Genomic DNA, 20,916 nt, shown 5'->3' with positions numbered 1-20,916 from the left:
CCTTTTCGTACGTGGGTCTCCCTTTTCGTATATTTAGGTCTCCCTTTTCGTATTGGGTCTCGGGTCTCATGGTCTCTGGTCTCGGGTCTCTAGTTTCGAAACACCCGTTTTTAACCGATTATTCTGTTTAACAGCACGTTAGTAGGCCCTAGATGTGCTAGATTTAAAGTACCGTATTTATTGAAAAAAAACGGCCTTGGCTGTTTATTGTTTAGGTGGTTTTTAGGTGGACATTTATTGGAAGAAAGTTGTTTATTCAATAGGAGGGGTATAATCTAATGGAAATAGACGCCGATTATTCCATATGATGTGTCATGAGAGTGACATGGTCACCGTTTATTTGAGGGGAATTTATTTAAAGATCGCCGTTTATTCGGTGAGTGAACATTGAGGTCAAATATCAAAAGTGATATTATTCTTCAAGTGTACAAAAATACAAATGACAAATTTGAGACAAAAATTAATTCTTTTAAGACCAGTGGTTATCGAAGCATTGTCCTGACGCAAAAATTATTATTATTATTAGCGAACCCAGTTTTTACAGTAAATACAGGGAGTACTATATAATACGTTCGACTATCCTATGATCATGTGTGACAATCTTCAGTTTATACCAGGCTATATTTATGTTCAATCTTTTACTTTTGTTTACAATAATGAATAGTAATTCGTCAAAGTAACGAATTAAAATATAGTTATTAATTCCTATTATACGCTGTTGCAGAGGTCAGGTTGTTGAATGGTCTGGGTGGTAGTTGTCCGTCCGGGGGGTAGCTGTTCTAAAGGGATAGTTTTCTGGGTGGTAGTTGTCCAGGGGTTAGTTGTCCTACGGAGGTAGTTGTCCTAAAAGATTATTTGCCCTCGGAGTATTGTCCAGGTCCAGGAGGTAGTTGTCCTACGGGGAGTATTGTGTCAGAGGCAGTTGTCCGTGGGGTAATTACCCGGGGGGGGGGGGGGGGGTAATTCTCCGGGGGTAATTGTTCCTAGGGGGTAATTGTCCGGGGGTAGTTGTCCAGGGGTTAGTTGTCCTAAGAGGGTAGTTGTCCTAAGGGGGTAGTTGTCCTAAGGGGGTAGTTGTCCGGGGGGTATTTGTCCGGGGGGTAGTTGTCCTAAAGGGGTAGTTGTCCTAAGGGGGTAGTGGTCCAGGTGGTGGTTGTCCGGGGGGTAGTTTTCCGGGGGGTAAATGTCCAGGGGGTGAATATCCGGATACGAACTACGACGAATGACAGAACATCATGTCAACGTTATTTGCGTGAACAAGGCTACTAAAAGTAGCTGAAACGTAGCAAGTAAGTACTTGTCAACTGGTTTAACTAAAATTTAACCTTTATTTGTTTAACGAATTCCTTGCGGTTGTTTTTGAGTTACCATGAGTAATTCTAACCGATTCTCTACATAACTGACAATTGCCCAGTATCATACAGCATTTACTGTTTTTCACATGTGATGACTGTATCATGAAAGGATAGGTAAACGTTTTCCCCAATTTTTTTAGGCAATTTTGCCTAAAAGAATATAAAGGTATTTTATCGTCCCGACAAGATTTTGTTTCTTGTTTCTATTTTTTTTTAATGAATGTTTTAAGAGCTTTGACTTAATCTTATATCAGACCTGAAGATTACAATGAAGAGACATACAGTGATATGAACCATGGTAGTTCCACTACAGCAACAAAATAAAGTTGGTTGATCCTAATAATAATAATTATTATTATTAGTATTATTTGTCCTGTTTATTACTGTGTGCAATATTTTAGGCAGGTTCCATACAGTATTTCCATCTACTGTAAATACTGCCTCAGAAAAAAGAGGAAAAACAGGCCTACCGTACTGAACAATTTGAGAAAACTAGATGGTACGCTCGCTTCGCTCGCGTACCATCTAGGTCGTGCCCACAGATGGTTCTCGAATACATAATAATTTCAGCGTTAAAAAACTGGCGATTTCAAATGTACGTACCGCAGGACAATAATACATGTCGTTTACAGGAACGAATAAAAAGACACTGTGATTTATGTACTCAACTAAAATTAGCACACTGGGAATTAATTAGACCAATTGTTTAAGTCAAATTTAAACAAACTTAATTTGTGTTTTGTATGTAACATTAGGGTTGAGGGATGGGGAAGAGGATGGGTGCAAAGAGGAACAATTTTTAAATATATTCTTTATCCATTTAGTAACGAAATATTAATTGTTTTCATGTTTTACAAATAATATACCACTACACACAGTAAAACATTGCGATTTAATACTTTGTTGAAACTATCACCGTCATAGTCGATTGAAATAGTACAGTACATGTAACGATACATCACTACGACGTGTATATGTTTATATAATGTAAAACAATTTGTGAAAACTACCTCTATTCGGGGAAAATCATAAATTCGATTTAATCGTCAATAAATATTAAATTATCTAACTCAACTTAATTAGTAGGACTAATGGTTTTCAATTGTTTCTTAGAGCCAATTCATACTTAAGTTGGTTCCTACCCTACCCACCAAAGTTGTTCTGCGTTTAGGGCATGTGATGTACCGTAGGCCTATCCTCTACTGGTTTTACAACGCTACTCATGCCAGTGAGGGAAGGGTGATGATGTGGGTGGTTTAACTGCAATAATAAAGATGTGTACATAATATACGGCGAGTGAAAACGCTAGCTCATTATCCGCTTAAAAAAAAATTATATCCAACCTCTGCAGCACAGATTGAAAAAAAAATGGATCGAATTTCTGTTATGAGTATACAGTACTTGCCTTTACGACGCCTGAGGGAATAGACGCTTGTGGAACAGAGATTGGAATGTTCCATTCATCGCAAATCAATACATTTGTATAAACGTATATTAAATCTATCAAAATAGTATTTTTTAAAGAAAATCGGCCTGTCTTCAACATTATGATGCTGTACTCGAGCTGTTCAACCGGTTTTCAACAATTATCGTAGGAGGAGATAGGAAAATGCGAAGCATCCTCGTATTATTGTCTGCGGGTATTTTTCAAGACGGACATCCATTAGACAGTGTATACCACGATCGAAAAACACCCCTATTTGGGGCAAATCGTTGAACCTAAATTCGTTTTAATCGTCAATAACTAATTATCGAACTCAATTTAATTAGTAAACAGGGTTACATCAGGTGGTTAAAATCAGTACCGAAAGTACGAACCAACTTTATATACCATCGAGTAAACATTCTAGAAATAACGCGCGATTTACCGAATCGATTTACCGAATTTTGCCCTTACGTAAATTTATATATAGATACGTCGATAACCAATTCATTTTTTGTTATAGAGCCTCATATACGGTTTACCACGTTGAAACACCGGTTCTCGTCAGATCACCGATATTAAGCAACGTTGGGCCTGGTTAGAGCTTGGATGGGAGACCATCTGGGAATAGCGGGTGCTGTATACGGAGCTGGGGTCCCGTTAGGCATTAGAAATCAGCACTGCCGACTCATATGGCAGCCCCTGCATCTAGTATCTGCCTTAGACATCTGGTCAAGGTGGGCACTGGACGAGAGAAGCCCCTAATCAATGTCAGGACCAATCAAGGTGCTTTAAACAGTCCTGGCTTTGTTTGTATCAAACCTGTTAGTGGCGGTAATTATCGCTGTTGGTTCGATTGAATAAAATAAAATAAATAAATAACTTACCAAGGGTTTTGAGTAAGCTCTGCATTGTCGTGGCATTCACAATTAGAGTCAGAATGACAATTCCAGATGTATGAAGCAATACTTTACTACCGACATTCCTTAGCTCTTCGTGTTCCAAGAACTCGTCAGTTTGCTCGACTAACAGTGCTAAGGCTAGGCCCACTGCTCCTCTCAAACCTCCCCACGTCATTATGACTGCGTTACGCCAAGACAATCCATACCCAAGCCTGGCTAGTATAGGACTGAACATTGCGATTGTCATTGCTCTAAAAAGGAATATATTCAATGATATATTATCTCGAAAAAAATTAACCGATAATTATCTTATTCAAATCATAATAATTATATAATAATAGATAATTATCCGTTAAATGCGATAATTTTTAAGCGTTGAGCAGTAGGATGAATCGTTGCATTGTGATTGGGCGCTTGGTGACGGTAAAGATTGACGCGCACTTATCTCATTGGTTTAAGAAAATATATCGATCCAAGTTAATGATAAGGACAGCGTATTGTTCCTAATAAACATCCCGCCCCTAATAAACACACCCCTTCATGTTGTATTCATTTTCTAATTAACACACCTTAGTGCTCAATCTATATAAACAGAGGATTCTCACGTTTAGAATTGGTTTTCAGCCCGGAAAGTCACATTTTTCAGCGACTGTGATAACGATGTACGCTAACAGCGTGACAAACATGTACCCCTACACCGGCCGCGTAGGGCGATTCGCGCGTGTAGGACACTGGGGCCGGATTTATCAAACTTGCTTAGCAAAAAATCGTCTTAACTTTGCCTTAAATCCTTGATTTTGCTTAAGTCAGATTTATCAATATATCTAAGCAAAAGAAATTGCTTAATTTTGTCTTAAATCTAAGACGAACAACACCCTGCCTTAAGATGAAAAATTTCGTCTTATCTCATTTCTGCAACAGAAACATTCGGAAATACATACGAAAATCATTCGCTCTAAACTTAAAATGGATATGAAAGGGTTCCTAGCAATATCATTTTATTGGCTCAACGTGTAGATCAATCGGTTTTAAGCTCGCCATAGTCATACTTAATGTTTTGGAGGACGAAAACGCCCTCAAAACGCCCCTGGGAAAAACTTTTTGTGACATCACTAAAAGTTATTTTTGTATTACAGAGATAGGAATTTAGGAGTAAATCATTGATTGATGCAAAAGCATGGTAGTAATTACTTATCGCTTTGATATTTTTATTCTTGGATAAGTATGTTAGCTTAATCGAATAAAATTAATTCATATTATCAACCATGATTTTAATTTCGTTGTTCAAGGCCACCTTTCATGAAATTCATAGCCAAATGCCTATCTTGCTGGGTACACGGAGTTATTGTGCGCATGTGTGAGAATCACAGAGTCAATCACCTTGGCCTCTCTCTCGACCCTCCTCTCGCGAGCGATGTTTATTTCGCTATTTAGTATACACCATGGAGTAAAGAATATTATTATTATTCTTTACTCCATGGTATACACGTATTATTGAAACATCATTTTATTATTATTTCGTTGTAATTAACTGAAATTGATGGAAATTCGTCCACATCGTGTGTTAACATCGTTTTGAAGAAACCGTTGGACGAGTAAATGGTGTTTGGCAATGCCATGGCCTGGAGCTAGCTAGGCCTAGGCTAGGCCTTTTTAGTATTGATGACTGCCAGATACTGTGTTTAGTCGCCCGGCCAGAGGTGAGCTGAGAGCGTATGCTCCTTGATGTATCGTTGAGGGTGTTAATGGTAGGCACAATTGTGTTACTGTATTATGTATATACACATTATTTATAAGTACGTTTATTAATATTGTTGTGTGCTGTAGTGTCCGTTTCTGACTAACGCATTATTAAAATATTTTTTTGTTATTATTTACATACCGCCCTAGCTAGAGCCTAGGCTAGGCAACACTGAATACTAAATATTAGGATTCCCAATTAAAATGAATAGAGGTGGATTTTCTCTAATGTAGTAATAAAGGGTATAACAGGCCAGGCCTAGTTAGGGGTATTTGAGCTTGTATCATATATTATTAATACAGTATAAATAAACAATTCATTTGTATTTTTACCTACCTACAGGTCTATAATTGGAGTGGAACTATGATAATTGATGGACGGGATAAGCAAATGTATTTATTGATTGGAATGGAAGCACAAATGTTAGAGTCAAATTATAATATTAAGGTAACAGATACTGAGCATTGCTATTTTAAACTGTTGATCAAACTTACATAATACATTATACTAAATTATTATTTTGTTTTGAGGGCAGATAAACATGTGCTTATTCATTTTCCTTTTTTTCAGGTGAATAGAAAGATGCCCAGCGTACTTTATAATAGATGCTACTTGGATCAAGCTTGAACGATACATATGCAGTATACTAAGACACCAAGTATAGAATGAGCGCAGACAATTCAAATTACAGAACTAAATATTTATGAAGAATAGTAAAATATGCATAATAGAATGCTTTAGACGTGAATGCTATGGTTACATTCATACTGTAACTATGGTAATGTACTACCAGACAGTACACTAGTAGCAGTGCATCATATAGTGTTTGTTTTTAACCATCTAAATGGGTCTGGGTATATAAACAAATAAACCACTACTGTACTTCTTTTTTTATTTATTTAGCCAAATACTATGTACAATGGACATTTATGAAAAAATCTCTGGAATATGATGGAGCTGGCTGGTGTTGATAGAATTAAAATGTATCACTTAGGTCTCAAAAGTAATTTATGTCCCGTTTGAAAAATCCTGCTTGTTCCAAACTCATTATGATACATTTGTTCAATAAAATTCATTCCACACACTATTCCTGCCATATAATTTGTTGATGTTTACAATTTTATTACTAGTACTACAGGTATTACAGTTCTTCAAGCCATCTCATGTACTGTTGATTCCATAAATCTGCAAAGATAAGACCAATAAATGGTTGGAAATGTACTATTATTTTTATTCAATCCTACCTATGCCCTATAGTATTATATTTTATAACTTGGTAACAAACAGAAAGAGGTTATTATTTAATTACAGTACTAACTAAACTATAATAATCCTCTCTGCCTCACCTCTGCTCTACTTTAATTATTAGTATTATTATATTACTATATTAGTCAATAACAAAATTCAGAGCCAAAAACAAGTTCAACACAAGCTTACCTTTTTTATTTACGTCGCCTTTTACATACGTCTACGCCCGCGCCTTGTCCACTTCCTGGAGGTTCGTCGGTGGACCGGCGACTACTACTCTCTTGTACTGTATGTAGGCCATGGAGTAAACTCCATGTGTAGGCCTAGTATAGTACTAGCAAATTTAGAAGAAACTATAGTCTACTAGACCTAGCCTACTTTGTAGTCTGCGTGAGTGGTTTAGTGTGAGATGTACAAATACACCCTCTCTTCTTTTCACGTACAATCTTTGCAGACATAACTTTTTATTGATTTGTGAAATATCGATATTTTCTACGACTGCAGCAGCAACAGGGAGCTTGCAACACGTGAGTCTCGTGTAGGATGGGTTTGTTTATTTTGTTTACGCCACACAGTCCGCGAACGAGACAAGGCGGTGATTGGACTGTATTAAAATTCATTAACCAATCACAAAACGACTGCTACCGTGGCTACAACCCCGGGTGTTTCAAACTCTAAATTTGACGATCTCGTACGTGCGTATAGAACGTTCATAAAAATTAAGATGGCGTGCCAGTTGGTCGGCCATTTTGCGGCCGTTTTATACCAAAATTTTATTTGTTTATTTCTCAAGTTCTTCTAGGTATTTGAATCTAATTTTTTGTGTGCTGTTTATTAACATTAAAAGGATTCATAAAAAGTCATTTTTGTGAAATTTTAAAATCTTTTCATATCCATTTTAAATCAAATCAACATTTATTTATTTTTATCAATGACAGCGACCCTTGGCAGTTCAATACAGTTTTCTAAAAGTTAGTCAAATGGGTCGTACCTATCCCGAAAATATTAGTTTTGCTTGTCCAATTTCTAGGCCATCTTTACGAAGATTAGACATGGGGCAACTCATGAATATTTATGATTATTTTTACCCTTAAAGATGTATTGTCCCTTTGACTAATTCCAAAAAAATAAAGAATAAAAGATTTCGAAAAAAGGTGGGTCATTTTGAAGTATCATAATAGTTATTAACTATCACCAAAACTTTGTCAAAAAAAAAAAATCATTTAACTGAAATACAGACGTTTTTTTGTTAAAAAAATAACTTTGACTTCCAGTCAAAGTTTTCGATCAAAACATATCCCATAATGAAACGCGCTTGTTTGGCTACTCTGTATGCATAATCATAAAACTTCCTCACGATCTGTGTGAAAATACCTTCTCAACCATGACGAGTTGTAAACAATCCTAATTAGCATATGCATAATGCGTAATCGTGGTTTGAAATCTTTGTTTACTTTCGCTCGCGACGATTTTCCAGACGAAATGTAATCAAACTAATTTACCTGTTAATTACGTAAACTTGTTGTTTTTGGCTGGAATTTTCGACTTAAAGTGAATAACTTTAATATTACTTTGATATGGCCATTTTAAATTTAGAATATTTTGACATTCATTTTTTTGTGTTTCAAGGGACAATACATTTCAATACGTTTTACCCTTAAATTAAGTGTTTTCCCTGGGTAAGTGAATCCCTTTGTCTCATTTGTGAATACCCCTTAAGTGTTTCCCTTTGTTAAGGGAATTATTACATTGTAAGGGTAAGTATTTCCCTTAGCCTAAGTGAGATTGGTGAATACGGCCACAGAGTTTGATGTTGGTACCTTTCTCACCAAAAACAACGGTGTGTCCCCGCAGTTAGCCCTCCAGAGAACGTTCAGCTGTTCAATCCCGCTGTTTTAAACTCCGGAGTTGTTTCACACCAAAACATCAACTCGTAAACAAAGATTTGCTGCCCTCTAGATTTTAATTTTACGCACATGCAAAGTATAATTTACCGAAGACAATTTTTTCTGTTATGACGGTTTGATAAAAAGCTTAAGGTATTTGCTTAAGCATTTCTTAAATATTTTAGCTTATTAAGCACAAATTTATGCAAATACTGATAAATGCCAACCGATGCCGTTTAACGTAAAGAATCACCATGTTGACTTTTCCCTGACTATTTTTGATGCACTACTTTTACTTTCCAAATTTGTTTAACTTAACCTTTTACTATTAGCTTGGATGGATGTGCTTTTCTTAAGTAATTTACCTGATTATATTAATTCCCACGTAAATGGTCAACATGTAAAACCAGTCTATTGGATCAACGTTTTCCATCGCTCGCTCTGTGATTACGACTCCAACGAGAAAGAATATGAGAGTGTTGGCAACGTATCCTAGAACCTCCCAGAACCTACACTCACATTAAAAGAAAATAAATAATATCAAATATTATCAACTTGGCCACAGGGTCGAATTCTTTTTAAAATGTTTTACATTGTACTAACCTATGTAAAAATACCTCAACTTCTGGACTTATTGATGTTCTTTCAACGTTTACCACTAAACCAAGAACGACAACGGCAAGAACGCCTGATACTTTTAAAACCGATTCGCCAATGTAGAAAGTTAAATAAGTTGATGCTAATGTTATTGTGATTTCGACAAGTGCATCGTTGAAGATTCTTGACAACCAAAATGTCGTAAATTTTGCCATCAGAAATCCAAACGCTGGTCCTCCTAATGCCACTCGTATAAAGTATACAATTATTTCCGTTGCTAAAAAATTGAAATAAGTATTTCTTTCAATTTAAATATTTGTATAGTTTTTAAAACCAAAACAATTTTGTTCATAAATGATGGCCAACTGTATTTGTAAACACAATTTGTAGATGGCCCCAGTCTAGGCTAGGTAGTAACCAGCCTAGGATGCATATGCCTCAATACAGACAGGTTTAGGCCTACACAGAATGTTGGTTTGTTAGTAGCATCTAGGCTAGACCTATTTTTCTTGATCCTCATACAAATTAGTCTAGGTTTAATATTCATTTACTTGTTTTTGTTTTGACTGCCATTTTCTTTTTATTGACCATCGTCCATACACTTTTCTCTTCATCCTCCCCGACCCCCAACCCCTTACTCCTTTTTTTTAATATGCACATTACTTTTAGAGAGGAAAGTGATTGGACCATAGGGGAATTAAATCCTCTGTGATTGGACAATGGTGGGACAACTCATGAATATTTATGATTATTTTTACCCTTAAGTTTTACCCTTACATTAAGTGTTTTCTTTAGGTAAGTGAATCCCTTAACTCATTTGTGAATACCCCTTAAGTGTTTCCCTTTAAGAGAATTCTTAAATTTTAAGGGTAAGTATTTCTCTTAGCTTAAGTGAGATTGGTGAATACGGCCACTGAGTTTTATGTCAAAAGGTCATTCTCACACGATCACCCATTGCTTTTGTTTTATTTCAAAATACTTTAAATATTTGTACAAAATATATAGCGGGTTTAAAAAATAATAAGTAGTATCAATTTAACATTATATTACATAGCCTATGTAAATACGCGAACGTGATTGGTTGAAACTGCATCACATGACTACCGCTGCGAGGATCGTAAATCGTATATATCCTCGAGAACGATGATATTGACTGTGTAATTTTCGCGTATTTTTCGTGTCCCCTGTCATTAAACATATAAATTCTCGAGTTCGATGATATTGACTGTGTAATTTACGTGTGGCAACACTCGCGTTTGCTGATAAATAAACAAAAGTCATCTTCTGGATCTTGAACTTGGGTGGAATTGTCACTCCATCGCAAGACAACGCTTCAACCGCTGCGCCACTGAACTTGCTTGAAGAAATTAATCTTCTAAACTATTTAAGCTATGCATACATAGCGCCCTCATTTGTTATTAGTCCACCCTAAATGTGATGAAACACCGTTTGTGATTGGTCAATACTCACGGTGTAGTAACCTAGTAACTATTACGCGCTGAAGATCCGGTGATTCGGCTCCTCGAAGAGAAGTTAAGAAGACGAATTATTTATTCGGCCTACCTGATTATAATATTATTATTAATAGGCTTATTGATGGAAATTCTTCTGTTAATTTAAACGACCTAGGCCTAAGTGAATATTTTATTGCCAAGGAATCATTAATTAGTAATTATCTGTATATTATTCTTCGCAAGGTAAGGTGTCTAGGCAGGCTTGTTTAAATACAATACAAATACTATAGGGGGCCTAGCCTAGCTTCACCCAACCCAGCAGACTTGTTCTTGGCTATATAATATAACAGATATTGCCTTTTATATCGGTTAAATATAATATTTGACATCCCCTCGGGAATGATATTAAGTTCTCGGGGAATATATATTTCCCGAAGCTGGCGCTTCGGGAAATATATATTCCCTCGAACTTAATATCATTCCCGAGGGGATGTCAAATCTTATATTTAACCTCTAAGCAGTCAATATCTGTATAATATTACATAGCCTATGTAAATACGCGAACGTGATTGGTTGAAACTGCATCACATGACTACCGCTGCGAGGATCGTAAATCGTATATATCCTCGAGAACGATGATATTGACTGTGTAATTTTCGCGTAATAATCGTGTCCCCTGTCATTGATCATATAAATTCTCGAGTACGATGATATTGACTGTGTAATTTTCGTGTGCAACACTCGAGTTTGCCGATAAATAAACAAAAGTCATCTCGGGTGGAATTGTCACTCCATCGCAAGACAACGTTTCATCCGCTGGGCCACGGAATTTGCTTGAAGAAATTAATCTTCTAAACTATTTAAGCTATGCATACATAGCGCCCTCATTTGTTATAAGTCCACCCTAAATGTGATGAAACACCGTTTGTGATTGGTCAATACTCACGGTAGTAACCTAGTAACTAGTACGCGCTGAACATCCGGTGATTCGGCTCCTCGAAGATCGAGACGAAGACGAATTGTTTATTCGGCCTACCTGATTATAATATTATTATTAATAGGCTTATTGATGGAAATTCTTCTGTTAATTTAAACGACCTAGGCCTAAGTGAATATTTTATTGCCAAGGAATCATTAATTAGTAATTATCTGTATATTATTCTTCGCAAGGTAAGGTGTCTAGGCAGGCTTGTTTTAAATACAATACAAATACTATAGGAGGCCTAGCCTAGCTTCACCCAACCCAGCAGACTTGTTCTTGGCTATATAATATAACAGATATTGCCTTTTATATCGGTTAATGGCGCTTCGGGAAATATATATTCCCTCGAACTTAATATCATTCCCTCGGGGATGTCAAATCTTATATTTAACCTCTAAGCAGTCAATATCTGTATAATATTACTTCTGAGACTTTTGAAAGTAATTATTAAATGAAAAATATTATTAATTAAAATGATTCTAATGATCGTCGCTTTGTAAACAAACAAAATAGAGGGCGACATTTACAATTTTATTTTATAAATCCGGTGTTGCTAGGGTTGGTGTGAAAGGGGTATCTCCGGAGTTTCTCGACGTTTTGAATGGTCATAAACCCCGGAGATCACTCCACACTTTTGGTGTGAAAGAGGTATTATCTTATTACAGAAACCTTTATTTTGAGAAATGATATTAAAGCGTGAAGGCCCATTTACACTAAATAGATGATGAACATGCTTTTTTCTTACATGAAACAAAAGAAATCTAAAAATAGATCATCCTAGAATAGGATAGCCATCTATGTTGCCTTTGCTGAATATAATATTTTATCACGTCCTATCAAATGACGTCATGATTAGTAAGAGCAAAAATATCGTGGTGATACAACGATTTTATTGTTCTTATAGGCCTATATCATGGCGTCATTTGATTGGATTTTGAAAATAATATTGTTATCAAAGACACAATAGATGGTTATCCTATAGTTCTAGAATGAAAACATTTCTAATTTCCTTTGTTTTATGTAAGAAAAATGTATGTTTATAGTTGACATTATTTTGAGGGTGAATCACAAATTAAGGTCAGTTTATAGGCCTAATAATTAAATGAGATTTAAATTCGTTTATCTAATTTGATTTATAATATTTTTTAACAATGTATGTTTGTAAGTGACAGATAGTAAAATCCCACATATAATAATGTTAATTAATACCGTAGGTGATACGAACCGTATGTTGATACGATAATGTTCATTTCCAATAAATATGCATGAATTGTTTTAAAAATATGCTTTGTGTTATTTTTACCTGTCTTTGAATTTCCTGGTATAGCCATTTCTTTAAATATTGTAAATATGACGATCGAGCAGCCATCGTTCAAAAGTGACTCTCCCTCAATTATGGTACCAAGTTGTTTAGACGCTCCTACAGTAGAAATAATAAATTAAGAACTGAAAAGCGAGGCTAAGTGAAAACAATAAAATAGAGCTCTGTCTACACTATCAAACTAGTTTGACAAAAAAACGTGATGTTTCCAGTGATAGGCCCAAATATGGTAGTCATATGACATTATCATGTTCATATTATTATGGGCATACCACATTTTTTTGTCACATAAACTTTGATAGTGTAGACAGAGCTTGAAACAGCCAGAAGGAAATTGCAGATATTTCGGGTAACACTAACCGTTCCTCAGTGCAATTATTTGTAGGCTACATATTTTTATTTATACCTACACCACATTTTCCCACCGGCTTTATTTCTCGATTTGCGCCTGCTAGGCAACATTAGACAACTTTGAATGTTTTAAAATGCTGATTCGGTTCATTCATCCAAATAAAGCATACCTACCTAGATCTTTAAGAAGTGCAACGACGGCTACGGGATCAGTGGCACTGACTATAGAACCAAACATCAAAGAAACGTTCCAAGACCAGTTGTAAGAAAGTGTAAATTTAGCAATAAGAGATGTTAAGACTGTCGCGACCATTAAGCCAAATACCGCCAAAAGGCATACCTATTTTTAAAAAAATAAAGATAATTTTATTCCAAAATAATATTCCTATAGTATAGTATAGGAAGTATTTACAAATCTGCGCGCATAATATTGAAGAAACAAAATATTTTACTGCCAAAGAACTATTAAAAGGATGCAAATTACAATAATACAACACTATCCGAATACGATAACAATCCTGCAACAAAAGCATGTTTTAGGTTTAGTTTAGTATAATTTTATTCTAAAAGTGTTTTATTTATTATGCGCGAGTCGTATTTCCATTTTGTATATAATGCGAAACAAATATAAGTTCAGGAATGTTCGTGTAATTAAATTTGCCAAATGAAAAGGATTTTTACTAACCATCATTACTTGCTACTTACCTGAATAAAGGATTTTAGAAATATATGAACATCCATAGCAAAAGCTGATTCAAAAATAAGAACTGGTAGAAAAACGTGCATAATTAGATGAGGGTCCATGTGAGCCATTCCTGTATATAGTGAAACAGTTCCAAAACGATTCGACAAAATTCCTAATCCTGTTCCCAAAATTAAAAGTATTACGGTATATGGAATTGGTATTTTCTTGAACAGAGTCCGAACCAGAGCTAAAAAATATAATAGTAATGTGTGTAACATAACAGTATCTCTAGCCTAGACTAGGTTAGTTCGATCACATTAGGTTGTGCTATCCTTATGTTGGTTGGTTGGTACTATTAATCTGATATACATACACAGTTTGCACCGGTGCAGTGTGTGCTCCATCGTGTTTGTGATGGTTACTTATAGGCAAAAATTAACTAAAATAATAACCATAATAAAAATAAAATACCCAAACATCAATTGAAACAATCAATCTACTAAACTAGACCTACTAAAATGTTTTTTTGCTCATTATTGTTATTATTATCATTAGCGTAGGCCTAGTATTAATCTATTACTGTTACATTAATAATTAAATTCAAGTTCACATTTATTTAGGAAAAAAATAACATGGATCTTACATAAGAAAAGACATTTTCTGTAATTGTAAGTCCTATTACAAAATAACAAAACGTAAAACGTTAATTAGGGCCTATACTGTTTACACTTATGTTCGCACTCCTTAAACTATATGTAGCCCTATGTTATATTCTCTATGCAATATGGCCCAGGCTAGACTAGCCTAGGCCTAGGCATACATATTATACATCATTGTGGTGGCATTAACACGTCATTCATTCCTGTCAATCATAAGTTATCATTGTTTTAAACTAGCTAGACTTACCTCCCAAAGCACAACACCCAAACAAAAACAAGATTGTGTATGGTGTCGGATGAGGATGATGAACGATATGTGGATGTCCATCTCCAGCTGTGTGTACTGTCCCGACTGTACCATTTCCACATATATTTTCTATTTCAGCGTGATCATGATCATCTTCCGTCATTTCTGCTCTTGTTTACATTAGTTACGTCATTATGTTAATTGTTAAGGGCATCACAAGTGGAAACCACTGTGTGAACCACCATTTACTACCATGATTCTCTCCAATGCATTCTTTAAAGTCTTCTCGATAAAGCGTGTAGTCTTACTTATGCGTATTCCAAACCTATTCCACCAATTCTTGTGTGAGCGGTGATGCGCGCGTTCTTAATGTGCGTAAACCAAAGATCGTATATTATCAAAGAACTTATAACACAAGAATCTCCTGTTCGTCCGAAGCGCGTAACAATTTCGAAAGGCATTGTGGGATAGAATAGAGCTATGGGTGGCGCCATTGTGAGCCATGGAGTAGGGCGCCCGCATCAAATTAGAAAGTCAAAATCATAGAGGGGATCTGCTAATGCTCTAGGGGGATAGAGTAATTGACTGAGGAGTAGGGCGCCCGCATCAAATTAGAAAGTCAAAATCATAGAGGGGATCTGCTAATACTCTAGCGGGGTAGAGTAATTGACTTCCTAGTTTGGAGGGGGCGCTGCTCCATGCTGTGAAATGGCGTCGCCCAGTTTGACCTTTTAACCCTGTACTTCCGATACTGTGTTTTGAATGCAAATTGAAGAACAGGAGATTCTTGTGTTATAAGTTCTTTGATATTATAGCAAAGATTGTATAGCGCCGCTACGCGGCGCAAGATAGGTAACTGGGTGAGACCTTTGTAATCTTTGGACGCCATTCCGGCGGACAAATTTGAACCGGAATAAAGTCGTTGTCAAGGCAATATCCACGATGTTTCGGTTAAAGAACGAAGTTGTCTAACCAAACATATCAATGTAAACACACAGAATTAATCGGAAAGTGTCCAGATCCCAAAGAAACTTTTATTTTACTTTGTTTACATAATTTCTTCCCTTTTCACTGAATCAATCATCAAGATGGTTAACCACAGATACTTCGAGGCGGACCGCAAAATTTAAACCATTTACATTTAAATCACAATAATAACCTGTCCGCCCGAATTGCGTCCATGGATTTACTGGGCGCGTAGTGTTATAATATAGGACCTTGGCAACAGCTACCTATCTTGCGCCGCATAGCGGCGCTATACAATCTTTGGTATATAGCGCCACGTATACGTACTATATCGCCACTTCGTGGCGCTATAGTATTTTTGGCGTCAGAGCCATATATATTTACGGCAGAGTTACGGCATAGCCATGCGTTCAGGATTTTAGATAGTCACGTGGGGTGCACACCGGCCATCTTTGTGTCCAACTATGCTTATGTAGAGTGGAGTCGAGTAATTTGCTTAAAAAATGTATAACATTCACAAGGCTTTAAATATCGAATTTAATATCAAAACAAGCAATTTGTTTAAAGGTTTTTGTTAAGATAATAAGAAAATCATAAAGTTACTGTGAACATGATTTTAAATAACAAAATGTAAAAACAATGCACTACTATAGAGAATCGCTTTACAAACTAAACGCGCACGCGTAGAGCGTGCATGGAGCGCACAGCCAGAGCCGTTCCGATATTGCTATTTTTGTTGTTTAAAATCATGTTCGCAAACTTTATAATTTTTAAATTATTTTAACAAAAACCTTTAAACAAATTGATTGTTTTGATATTAAATTCGATAGTTTAAAGCCTTTTGAACGTTATACATTTTCAAAACAAAAGACTCAACTCCATACGCTACATAGGAATAGTTGGACACAAACATGGCTTCTAAACCATTCAAAGTCATAACTCTTTATATATATGGAGCTCTGTTTGGCGTAAACCTCATAATGATTCATGATTAAGGAAACGCATTTTCATAATACGTATTTATGGTAGGCCAGGTGTGGGGTCCAATCAAAGATTGTATAGCGGTGATATACAATATTTGGTCCAATGTCCACCTTAGACGCGCATTCCAATAAGGATATTTGGAAATAACAAGGCCAACAGCCATTAAGTCGCGTGCTACAATGCATATAGTGATACCGGACCGACAGACAAACAGACCGACAGACAGACAGACCAACAGACAGACGGACCGACCGACATAGTGAACTATACTGACCGAAATTACTGAACATGTTTAAAAATGTTGAAATGTTTAAAAACATTTATATTTTTTTAATTTACACGTGCGTAGCCTGTCACATTTGACGTGCTCGTATAACGTAATTTCGAGTTGAAAATTAAGTCAAGAAAACAGAAATCGGGCAAAAAGTGTGCGCAATAACATTTAACGCGCAGTGCGCGCGCAAAAATCTGCGCACTCATGGCAATTTTGTAAACGCTTAAAATTGCCTGAAACGTACTCTTATTTCATCGAAAATAAATTTTGAAAATTTTAAGCGCGCGTACGCATGCGTTACATGCGTTACGCACGTAATTGTATTGCCATATGATGATTTATGCCCTGAAATTTATGAGTACCAAATTTTATTTAATTGTGATTCATGGTTGTTAAGATATGATTACAAACGTGATTTCGTTAAATCGTGCGTAGACCGCGTAATTTTTTATTGCGCACCGTGAAAACATAACCACATCGATTCCTGGCCATAAGGAATATTCTGTGAAAAATTGACTTAGCTATGTGGGATGGGTTGAGACATGGAAACTTTCTTTAAAAATAAGAAAATGTAAATCGTTGTGTATCACCCTGAAGAGAAAGCCTATTTTAACCAAATATAAGTTGAATGATCAGGAATTAGATTGTGTTAATTTTCAAAGGGATTTAGGAGTTTTGATTGATAGTAAGTTAAATTTTTGTTTGCATGTTAATTGTGTTGTATCTAAGGCAAATAGAATGCTGAGTTTGTTGTGAAGGAACTGTAGATTCATGGGCAATTGTGGATCATTAACATCATTCGTACGTTCAGTCGTGCGCCCCCACCTAGAATACTGTTGAGTCATTTTTTATTCAATTTCTTGTACACAATCTCAGCGTATTTCTAATGTTCAGAACAAATTTATTAGATTCCTTACTCGCACTTGTCCTAATTATAATGTTTCTCTTATTTCTCTTGAAAATCGTACAGTTATTTTTAATATGGTATTTTATACAGCTCTTTCAATTCTGTTTATGATTGTCCACTTGTTGCTTTGTTTAAAGTTGAATGTACCAACTCGTACTCGCAGCAAGTGTTTGCTTCACGTCCCTTGTGGTCGTGTTGAATGCACAAAACGAGGTAATTTTTTAGCGGTTACCTGACACATTTAATAGTGTGCTTGTTACTTGTTTGGATATTGATTTATTTTATGATAGTTTAAATGTTTTTAAGGGTAAAATTGTTAAATCTCTCTATAATGTTCCGATCTTTGTTTATGTTATTGTTGCTTATTTGAATGTATTATTATTATAGTTTATTATGTTTAGATTCAACCTGTTAGTGGTTTCATCGCTGTTGGTTGTCAACTGAGTAAATAAAAATAAAAAATATATATAACTTGATGATGATTTAAATTAATTAGGCATACACCTAAATATCATAACAAAATGTTAACATTGAAGAACTTTTTCTCAAGGCTAGGATATTTAGGTTCCTCGAGTGATTGTGAACTGGGAATCAGTATTTTGTTATTTTTTGTTATAATTTTAGCTGCTCTGCTGACAATTTGTTGCTTGGAGGAGTTGTGTTACATCTACACCACACAGCATTACAATAGTCAAAGTGAGGTGCAACAATAGATTTGTACAGAATTCGATGAGCATCTTTAGATAAAAAAAACACCCTGGAAGAACTTTAGATCAAACATATTCTATTAGTCCGGTAAAACTACGGTTTGACCTAGACAAAATTAGACCAATCTAAACAACATATAAAAATGGAGAAAAAAGCGAGGTTAAGAAAAATTGCAAAATTGCATAAATTATAACTAAAAACCACAGTCATTAAAACATTTATTTTGCAAGAAACTATAATTGGAGATAAATTAAAAACTTCAACTTTCAAAAATTCAAGATCATAAATATAGTTCAAAATGGCTGCCATTTTTCTCAAAGGGAGATGTATAGTTCTTAAACCTGATTTATTAAAACAATTTGCATTTCAGTGAAACCTTATAATCAGACCAGCTTTATGTATGAACTAGTTAGGCATAGCAAAAAACGGGATGAGTTCAAGATGATCCTTAGCGTGAACATATCCCAATTCATTCGGATTCAAGTTGACACCTTTGTGTTGACATTGTTGTCCAAACTACCACTGGAGTGGGGGAATTGATGCGTTGGCACTATGAGTATAAGCCCAACAAACAGCTCCTTCGATTACAGAGGCATACTTCCAACTAAGTTTACTATTTTTACCTATTGCACTTGCTGACTGCAGTAGTAGGTATTTCGTAGATGAAAGAAAACCTTCGACAGGGTTTGGCATGAGGCACTATGGGCAACAATGTACAAATATAACAAGAGACAGAAGCGGATCCACACCATCAAGCAGTTATGCCAAAGTCAGCAGCAACATGTAGTGGTTCAGGAATGGTTTCCTACATCAGTTACTCCGCACACTGGCCATCTCAATCCTCCTGTATATATACGAGTCTTGGATATTAACAGCCGAACTATAATGAAGAATCCAGGTAGTCCTGTAAATGAGATGCTAACCAGGTGCCCTATATGTTACCCTTAATTTTCATATTTCAGTTGATTTGCATATTTCAGCTAACTAGCTCCGCCGGAATGGCGAGAGGTTGTGTGGTCGATCGCGTGTGTGTGTTTGTTGCATATGTTTCCAAAGTGTGATTTCTGGAATTCCATCTCTTCTACATATGTGAAAGTATAGAGACTAAAATAATTTCTGTACCTAGAGTAGTTATGGTGATACGTAAATCATGCGTTAAAGCATAGTCAATAGAATTATTGACTATGGTGAATGTTACCTTAATTCTTTGAAATACGGCACTTGTTGTTAGACAAAATGTTCCATAAGAACAATTTGGAGAAAAAAAATAACTATCTACAACTAGTGGTTGGCGTTCTATGGGTAGGCCTATACCTGATATTTTAACCATTAATTTGCATATTTCAGCTAATTTGCATGTTCCAAAGGTGTGATCGAGGTATGATGTGTGGAATTCCATCCCCTCATCATTTGTGAAAGTATATAGAATAAAATGAAGTTTCTACATACATTAGTTATGGAGATACGTAAATCGTGTGAAAATTACCTATAATCCTTTAAAAAATAAGGTCATGGGTCAAATACAGCATTTCCGGTAATTTTTTGACAAATAGTCTTATAAGAAAGAACAATTTAGAAAAAAACAACTAGCGGTAATTGGCGTTATATGGGTACCCTATATTTTTACCCTTAATTTGCATATTTCAGCTAATTTGCATATGTTCTCAACATCATGTGTGTTCAATTTAAAAATTAAAAGGTTTTGTTTGCAATTTGTTTAACTTTAAATTCTAGATTGCTTAGACTATACCTGATATATAGAAAAATACTGTATATAGCGGCCATTTTAGTTTTATGGACATTAACCTAATTTTTTCAACTACATTTTTTCTCCATTTTGAATATGTTGTTCTAATAGGTCTTTAGAGATATTTACCACAAAAATAAATTCTGTTCTAATTTTTTCTAGGCATACTCATTATTTTTGCTACATTCACAGGACTATATGTGCATATTCCATGATAGAGTTTCATACATTTTCACATCCAGGAGTTTACATTGAGAAACTCTTCACCGGTCATTTATAGGTCACCTTTGATATTATTCCATTATAAAAATGCATCGGCCGGGAATTGAACCCGGGTCCTCGCGTGGCAGGCGAGAATTCTACCACTGAACCACCGATGCTACACGTATATGTTTTACAATCACCGGTCATTATAGGTGAGCTTCGATATTGTTCCATTATAAAAATGCATCGGCTGGAAATTTTACCCGGATTCCAAG

The 20,916-nt window shown here is 35.6% G+C and overlaps 1 protein-coding gene, 1 long non-coding RNA gene, 1 other non-coding gene and 1 pseudogene across 5 annotated transcripts in view; 2 read left to right on the top strand and 2 right to left on the bottom strand.

Annotated features, from left to right (window-relative positions):
• LOC140055734 (sperm-specific sodium:proton exchanger-like) overlaps nucleotides 1-15,110 on the bottom strand; it is a 28,772-nt gene extending 13,662 nt beyond the window's left edge. The window contains exons 1-7 of one of the 3 annotated variants that reach the window (XM_072101117.1): nucleotides 14,852-15,110; nucleotides 13,966-14,192; nucleotides 13,435-13,600; nucleotides 12,892-13,008; nucleotides 9,159-9,429; nucleotides 8,921-9,064; nucleotides 3,666-3,931 (exon numbers count right to left, since the gene is read on the bottom strand). In XM_072101117.1, coding sequence (XP_071957218.1) covers nucleotides 3,666-3,931; nucleotides 8,921-9,064; nucleotides 9,159-9,429; nucleotides 12,892-13,008; nucleotides 13,435-13,600; nucleotides 13,966-14,192; nucleotides 14,852-15,014 — 1,354 coding nt within the window. In that variant the 5' untranslated portion in view covers nucleotides 15,015-15,110. The remainder of the gene's footprint in view (nucleotides 1-3,665; nucleotides 3,932-8,920; nucleotides 9,065-9,158; nucleotides 9,430-12,891; nucleotides 13,009-13,434; nucleotides 13,601-13,965; nucleotides 14,193-14,851) is intronic. The other 2 variants (XM_072101118.1, XM_072101119.1) reach the window with 2 other exon arrangements.
• On the top strand, nucleotides 3,308-3,424 carry LOC140055799 (5S ribosomal RNA; annotated as a pseudogene).
• On the top strand, nucleotides 5,194-6,240 carry LOC140055750 (uncharacterized). The gene is made up of 3 exons (XR_011846694.1): nucleotides 5,194-5,428; nucleotides 5,764-5,868; nucleotides 5,992-6,240. It is a non-coding gene; the product is annotated as an uncharacterized lncRNA (long non-coding RNA).
• Nucleotides 15,111-20,747: 5,637 nt separating the features above from the next.
• On the bottom strand, nucleotides 20,748-20,817 carry Trnag-gcc (transfer RNA glycine (anticodon GCC)). The gene has a single exon. It is a non-coding gene; the product is annotated as a tRNA-Gly (tRNA).
• Nucleotides 20,818-20,916: the final 99 nt, after the last annotated feature.

This window comes from Antedon mediterranea, chromosome 7 (genome assembly GCF_964355755.1).
Source record: "Antedon mediterranea chromosome 7, ecAntMedi1.1, whole genome shotgun sequence".
In the NCBI taxonomy this organism is placed as follows: domain Eukaryota; kingdom Metazoa; phylum Echinodermata; class Crinoidea; order Comatulida; family Antedonidae; genus Antedon; species Antedon mediterranea.
Note: the sequence above shows the minus strand (reverse complement) of the source record. Positions and strands in the feature narration are given on the sequence as shown.